We start from the raw sequence: 8,045 nt of genomic DNA, 5'->3' as shown, positions 1-8,045 counted from the left end.
TTCAGTTTAATATAAATGATAAATATCTCCCCTAAAAATATATTACATTGCAAATACCACCATTTTCGTTTATTTTTTTACAAAAATAAAATTGGAACTCTTCAATATGCCCTTAATAAAATACATATTTTATTACTATTTTATATTAAAAAAAATCAAAACATCTCTTTAAAAAAATCCTTAATTTTTTATAAAGAAAGATGTTGATTTAATTTTTTTTTATATATAATATAAAAAAATAAAGATTTATTTCATTATAAGCATTTTGGGAAGTTTAAGTTTTTTTTTAAAAAAATAATTGGAAATGTGGTATATGAGATATTATATATCTTTAAAGGAGGTAAGTGTCATTTATATTAAACTGAGGGGAGATATATGATATTTCTAAAAACCGAGGAGATAAATCTCGCATTTCAATTAAACACATGAGATAATGTTGATATTTTTCCTAGTTTAGTTTTAAATGCAAATATGTTCATAATTTTCATCTAAAATTAAAAAATAAAATTCAAAACATGGCTAACGCTTTGAACCTGAATGGAAATTGAAAATTTTGATATAAAAGAAAAATGAATGTTGCATAATTCAATGGAAATCGAATTTCTTGAAGTTAGAAAAGTTGAGGGAAAAATGTCGAAATAGTCCACGCGTGTGAGTTGTTATACGTTTGAATCTCGCTTTTAATTCTACATTTTCGTTTGAATCTTGCAAGGAATTAATTAATTTTGAAACAATTCTCTCTAAACTTTTTGCAGCCCATGATGAGTGGTTGCGTTAAACCTCCCAGTAGAGTGGGCTGAGCCAAGAGACACTTACAATCTCGCTTACATCATCCACTTCCTTCTCGGCGCCAGAAATCTCCTCCCGTGGAACGTGTTCATCACTACTGTGGACTATGGAGTTGAAGTCTCATCTGTCGAAAGCTTGGCTGACGGGTTAGTCGATGGGACCTTGGTGGGGTCCACCGGGAAGCTTCCAGAATGATATATGCAGGCCATTTTTGTTGGCTCAGCTTCTTTGGGTATGATTCGTGGATAAACACTCTTTTCGTATTCTTTTCTTGTGCAGCAAGCAAGCTAATAGGTTATTTATTTTATAGGTGTTCTGGTTTCGGTGGAAAGTAGACAGAAAATGACGCCGGGCTTGCAGCTTATTCATGGTTTTGCCATTAGGTATGGGAGGGTGTTTTAAAATTGATTGCAGGCATGAGTTTTTAAAATAGTAATTTTTCTTAATATCTCAAATTTTCAAATCTTCCATTAAAAACTTTTTTTTTACGTAAAATAATATTGTCATTATTTTAAATGAAACCGTTTTTTAAGAAAAGGTTAAAGAAAACTGTTTTAGAGTAAAAAAAAAAAAGAAAAAAAAAAAGAAGTTATAAAAGTGTTCTCAAAATAAAATGAGAAGTGTTTAATTATTGAAAATGTTTCTAATTCGAGGTAATTTGGGTAATTTCCACCTTTTTGTTTTACGTGTCTAATACTACGTTTACAGAGTAGCATCTTTTGACACCGTTATTCTTAAATCTAAGCAGAAAGTATATGCAAGCAAAAAAGTGCTGGCCTTAGAACAACTATCTAAAGAAGAATAGCCAAAAAAAAAAAAACACATACACAGACAATTTCTAAATCTACATAAAGACGTTCTTTATATTGGCACTTTTTACATCAACATTAAATATGATAATTAAAGGAGTATCACTCTGACTGGCTATACATTCATAAGATCAATAAGAACAACACGAGCTGAATTACAAGATCAACATTGTAACAATCAACCAAAAGCCAAGAAAAATACAAAGCTTGCTTACCTTCTTTTGAATTTCTCCAATATGGATTCCAAGTTCACGACGTCTTGGCTATCTTGCGAATCCTCGTTCCCCTGAGAAAAATCGAGACTGGTGTACGTCTTGATGCCCCCGAGCCCGTGCCCGCCACAATCCCGTTCTCGTCCCCGTTGGGCCCGCCGCACTTCCTTCTGGTGCTCGGTCAACTCTAGCCTTTTCCTCTTCATGTTCATGTTCACGCACGGAACGTCCTTCGGCGGCTCTTTCCTCTTCAACGACGCCCGGTTCTCGTTTTCTGAACTGCATTTTCCGAGAAGCGATGGGGTGGTCGTTTTGCAGAGTTTTATTCTTCCTTCTCTCGACAGCTTGTCCAGGATGTGAAGTAAGTTTTGCGGATAGTGCAGCTTGATTTGGTCGCCGTATGTGGAGTTCCAAAATGATATGGTTGGTTCAGAAATGGACGGATTAGGATGGTCGAGAGTTTTCTCGAGGAGGGTCGATTGGAGTCCGAGGAGAGCAGAGTCGAAGAGTAAAGAAGGTCGACTCCTCCGAAGACAATCCAAGGTTTCTTTCCATACGAGCTTGAATTGATGATAGGAACTCTCGTCTTGAGAATCGATTCGGGTCAGCCAATTTAACAATGGAGATGATATTATCTGCAAGGAAAGAAATAGAAAAACAAATAAAGAATTTATATCATAATATGAACTAAAGAGCCTAAAGATTGAGACTTTAGAAGTGAACGGTTCCTTGAAATTTTGTTTGACACAAACCTCAAGGAATGTATCTGCATCTTGGTTCTTCAAGTGAAGACCACCAATGAAGCGTGCCAGGGCATTGTATAACCTGTGGTTCCACGACGTGATAAATAAAAACAGTGGAATTTGATATGCAAGAGCACATAAATCTGGACGAAAAAGTTCAACTCGACTTTATGATATTAAAAAAAAAAATGCGACGTACCTAGAAGCCAAACCGAAATGTGTCGGAAGGTTGTTTCCTCTTCTAGTCTGCAGCAACTTCATTAATCTGTAAAGCACCAAACATTACAAGATAATTGTAAGACTGATAGTGCACGACAATATCACACCCTTGTGTTTTCGACACTGATTGAATCAGCAAACTTGACACTATGTTCATATGGGAAATAGTGGAATAAATGAAAGTAATGTAATGCAAAAATATCTTCGGAAATTAGGAAGTTAAATCGCACATAATTCGTATAAATGAAATCTAAGTTGTAACGGGCAAATATATTATATAGACTATAGATGTAAGCTCAATTGAGTAAATTAATGAGAATATAGAACCCTATGCAATGTGAAACATGTACAATGACTCTTGAATTTCAAGCTCAATTCAGATTAAAACTCACGATCCATACAGTTTGAACCACATTACATACAGACTAGAAAAGCTATTTAAGACTTACCTAATAGCCAACGTCATGCGATTGTTTACGCCTGTCATAATCTTGTAGCCTATGCTATCACTATTGTCGGCACTTAAACCTGAACATTGGGGTTGATCCAAAATAGAGATCACCATACCACCATAGACATCAATGTGAGGAAGTTCCCGATCCTCGTGATTCGACTCGAGCTCATTCGTAGATTCATAGATTCGACTGTACTTGTCAAGCCAACCGTCCAAGATATTGCACAGATCTTCAGAAGCATTTACACGAGGGGTCGAATGCTCGTACCGAGAGCTACAAAGAAAACCATACAGCGACTTCCACACTTCAATAACTTGCTCAAACTCGAGATTCTTCTTTTGGAAAATACTAGAATGTCTTGAGCATATAATGAATGGATAGCACAACATATCGTGTGTGGCAAAGTAAGCACTCTCCGAATTGAACAGCGAGATACTTTTCACGTCACCGATGCAATCCACCAGAGCTTTTGCTATGACTGTCCACAATCTTAAGCAGCTTAGGCCTGTGCACTTGTACAACAATCTGACAGTGACGATGAAAGTGTCCGCCGGTTCAAAAGATGACAGCATAAATTTACGGTATCGCTGAGCCGTGTTGACATTTGATCGAGCGGTGACGCAGAAGTAGAGTACAGTCAAATAAACTATCGGCGACACCATATCCATATGATTGATAGTGCAAATTTCCACGATTTTCGCATGTCTAGTGTCATCAGCATCAGTCTGGCTCTTAATATGACCGAGATCCAAGGCGATCTTGTAAAGAGGAGAGCTCAACGTAGCAGGTTCTATTTCCTCGATTATAACCTCGATTAGCTGAAGCAAAATGTCGCACAAATTGTCTCCATCACTTCCATCGGAATGCTCTTCCCACAACTTCTTTACGAACTTGAGTAGTATACTCAGACACAAGAGAATATCATCATAAGTAGTGGATGGAATTTTCAGTATCATCTGGACACCTTTTGAAATAGAACTAAATAGCCTCAAGGCAGCACCGCTTAGAAAACTTTGTTCTTCGGGAGTCAGACCCGACTTCAACATCTGACTGACGAGGATAGATATAAAGTTTAAGTGAAACTCCAAATGATTCGGTTCCAAAGGTAACCATTTAATAGAATACTCCTTAGAGGAGCCTTTTCCAGATGTAGAACCTCCATATTCCACATCTTTAGAGTTTGCTAATATTGAATCGCCCAGTAGATCAACTGTTCGGTTCCATAACCAGGTGCTCTTACAATCGGGAGGGATTTGAAAAATTGTTTCAAGCATTGGCTGTAATACCAGCTCTTTCACTAACAAACAATTGACAGAAGAATCGAGTTTATGCAACAGATAATACCAGGTGTCGAAGCAAGATCCATGAACCGATGCATCGAATTTACCCAGCATGATGCCAACCAGAGGTCTCATAATCAACTTCACACTCTTTGAGAATCCATTTCCTTGGATTTCCTTACTTTCCCTTTCAGATTTTCCAATTTTCTCGTTCTTTTCATCGACATGTCTCTCCTGAGGAAGCATTGCTGGGTGAATAAGAGCATCAATCAGGCCCTCCCAAGCAAACTGCAATCAAGGTAAACATAAAATTAATTAGTAACACAAGCTCTGTGGTATTGTCTCGTCAATTCAATATTTGATCACACGTTGCATGATAATTCATTTTTAAGAAATATATGTGAATTTGAATCGTCGGGAAGAGACATATAATTAACTGAAAAATACCTGTGTAGCAATCTGAAGCTGTGAATCACAGTCTGAAAACGTATGCTCGGGGATTTTAAGCATGTCATTAACTAAATTTCTATTCTTCAAAGCATAGGATCCCAATAACTTGATAAACCATCCCCACGCCCGAATGGCTTGAATCTTCATTCCAGAGTTAAGTAAATCCTTCATCCCAGTGAGTAAATTTTGCTTCATGTCTTTAACAAGTGCCTATTAGAGAGTGAAAAGCTAAAGTTACATATAAGTCGTGTACTGAAATGAGTTGTCTATCTCCTCTTTAAACAAATTCTCTTCTTCTTAGAGCACAAGTGAAGATAAATATTTGGAGCAGAAATGCCCTAACGGTACCTTAGAAAGATTTAGTGGAGGAGGTATCAAAAGAGATACATTTTTCAAAAGACACCTTTCTGACATATCTCTCTCCCGTTTGTCTAAGCTGACAAGTCTTCTGTACAATTGAGGAGCCCATACATGTGACGAATTCCTCATATTCTCGCCTGATTGAACTGCTAGCCTCATCACCGCCTGACAAAGACAAAGAAAAAACACATTTACTTGATTAAAAATCCCTTCTTCATATCATGACTGCAAAGTTGAGAATATCTGCTTTTTTTTTTTTGAAACAGTAACTTTTTCTATTAATAGTGGCACAAGCCAGATTTACATATAAGAATATCTGCTTTTTTAGAAGAAGTCTGAAAAAAAAAATTTACTTGATGCTAACAATAAAGAACATTGTGTATTTTTGGTTGTAGATGGAAGAAATTTATTTATTATTTACTAAGCAAGTAAAGCCTATAGCTGCATTCGGAGATGGACTCAAAATTTTACTATTTTTTCTTTTTATTTACATTAAAAAATATACAGATTAGCCCGCCGGATTTTATTTATTTATTTGACATAGAATCTGCTGACTGCATTCATACAATTTTTTGTTTCAATAAATTCTAATAATCACACCTGACTAGCCTCAAAAGTTATTGACAGTGAACCAAAAGGATTGTCGAGGCTACGAAGAACCGCTTGCAACAGAGAACTGAAACGAGAAGCGATAATTTGCTCGCCAAAGTGCTGTACGGATATGCACCAAACTCCTAAATTGCAAACCGACTGAACGAAACAGATCAAAATGGTAAACTCCACAGTTAAAAAAAATAGAAATTAAACTTTAAAGGCTGCGTCTTTACACACCTTAATTTTGGTGGTCGTTATGAGTTTAACCAGTGAATCCAGAACCAAATTCGCTTCCTCGACTACCCAAAAAATATACAAAAATTCAACATCAAAACTTAGATAACAAGAAGATTTTACACAAAACAATACCGCAATCCCAAAAAACACATAACACACTTCCTATATTCAAAGGATACACATAAACTTTCAACTTTACTAACAGGAAAAAATACAATAATATACATATTTTTACATTAAATCCTACCTGATATCGCAGCTACCAGGGATTTCTGGTACACCATAAATCCCAAACATTTTAATGCCTGAACTGCACTGAAAATTTATATAAACAAAAAATATATCAACATTCGCTGCCTACTTTCATAGCAGGCTAAAGAACTATGTATCACAGTAAAAGCTTCTGTTCTTTTTTCTTTTGGCGTCGTATAGTTCCTAGCACAAAATTTCCAGTTTCACTTACATTTCCTCGTCTTGACAGTGAATATCGGCAACGATTAACGAAACTAAGCTCGGAGTAGCTTCGACTAAGGTCTGAATCAGAGCAGGATCGTCACCGGACTGTTCTTGAAGGAACGAGAGGGTCGAGTAAGCGAGGGACTTGCCGGTGGTCGATGAAATCGAAGTTGTGATTTCTTCGATCTGCTCTGAGAAATTCGACATTGTTGGTCTGGAGAGAGAGAAAGAGTGGGAGAGAGAGAGGAATTGAAAGCCCTAATTCCTTTTGGATATCATCAAAATGTGAAGCTTCTTTGACAATTTTCGCGCCAAACCGGGTATAGTGTAATATTTGGCGGGTGGGGTATTTTTATTTTCATTTTTATTTTTTTACGTTTTTTCATTATAAATAAATATTATATATATATATATCACGTATTTTAATGATTAATATTAAATAGTAGATAGATGTTACAAAATTAGAAAGCCAAATTATTGGTGATTTAAATAAATTTTGGAAGCAAAAAATAAAAGTTTACAACAATAGAATTAAAAGTAATAAAACCCTTGATAGATTTATTAAATTCATATGTATATTGATAGAAATATTTATAAACTGTAATAAAAGAATAATGGTTTTTTTTTAAAATGGAAAAAAACCACCGTTATTCTTTTCTTGGTGGTTACAAGTTGCAATTTCGTACTATTTAAAAGAAAACCTCAATACATTTTTAGTATATCTATAAAAAAATCAAATTTGCTTAAAAAAATATTAATTTTATTATAATAATTTTATCATATCTCCTTTATAACTTGGCTGTCTATATTGATTCGGTGCTCAGAAGAATTATTTTTTAAAATAGGTATTTTTATTTCTTAATTAATTGATCGAAATACTGTTGTAGTTACCGTTCTGAGCTTCAGAATTTACTGATAACCCCTGGTACCGTAAAAGAATACCGGAGAAAGCAAGAAAAAAAAGGAAACCGGTACCGTTGAACTTACCGTTACCTTTGAGGAATACCATCAAATACCGTATTTACCGAGAGGAATCCAAAAAAGAAGTATAGAAAAATACATACAAACTACGTAGGATAAAATTCATAAAATTAAAAATAGTGTATAATGTTTCAACACATTACCAAATTACAAACACAACAAAAAACTAAGTTCAATAGTGCAAACCAAAATGATAAAGTTCAACACAATCCACCAAATACTATAGTTCAACAAATTCAACATAAAAGGAATATAAATGACTACTCATACCGACCGTATGCAGCGGTCATACAATAATCATACCAACTCATGTAATGAGCACATGCACGAAAGTACTTGTCCAAGTGATGGTCGTACTCATATTGAGATGCAGCAATAGACATGGAGTGGAGGGGATAACCTGGAACTGGTTGCACCGTCTCGGGAGCTTGACTTGATGGATAGTAGTCCTGGTTGTAAC

At 35.5% G+C, this 8,045-nt stretch overlaps 1 protein-coding gene across 1 annotated transcript; it reads right to left on the bottom strand.

Moving 5' to 3' along the window:
• Positions 1-1,640: 1,640 nt before the first annotated feature.
• On the bottom strand, positions 1,641-6,844 carry LOC149397864 (uncharacterized). Its single transcript, XM_089616018.1, has 10 exons — positions 6,612-6,844; positions 6,396-6,463; positions 6,149-6,210; positions 5,918-6,067; positions 5,306-5,482; positions 4,955-5,167; positions 3,222-4,795; positions 2,753-2,818; positions 2,563-2,635; positions 1,641-2,445 (listed from the first exon to the last, which is right to left on the bottom strand). The coding sequence occupies exons 1-10, from the start codon at positions 6,809-6,811 to the stop codon at positions 1,810-1,812; spliced, it is 3,219 nt and encodes a 1,072-aa protein (XP_089472144.1). The 5' UTR covers positions 6,812-6,844; the 3' UTR covers positions 1,641-1,809.
• Between the last annotated feature and the right edge of the window lie 1,201 nt (positions 6,845-8,045).

Source organism: Urtica dioica, chromosome 5, assembly GCF_054948205.1.
Source record: "Urtica dioica subsp. dioica isolate 48M chromosome 5, U.dioica_male_clone48M_v1_H2, whole genome shotgun sequence".
Taxonomy (NCBI): Eukaryota; Viridiplantae; Streptophyta; class Magnoliopsida; order Rosales; family Urticaceae; genus Urtica; species Urtica dioica.
Note: the sequence above shows the minus strand (reverse complement) of the source record. Positions and strands in the feature narration are given on the sequence as shown.

What these genes read in the sequence shown, in the direction of transcription:
- LOC149397864 (XM_089616018.1), bottom strand. Translation starts at nt 6,811, where the DNA reads ATGTCGAATTTCTCAGAGCAGATCGAAGAAATCACAACTTCGATTTCA. An exon ending in CCTGGTAGCTGCGATATCAG is followed by an intron (nt 6,211 to 6,395) that starts GTAGGATTTAAT and finishes TTTTTTGGGTAG; the next exon opens with TCGAGGAAGCGAATTTGGTT. An exon ending in TAACGACCACCAAAATTAAG is followed by an intron (nt 6,068 to 6,148) that starts GTGTGTAAAGAC and finishes TGTTTCGTTCAG; the next exon opens with TCGGTTTGCAATTTAGGAGT.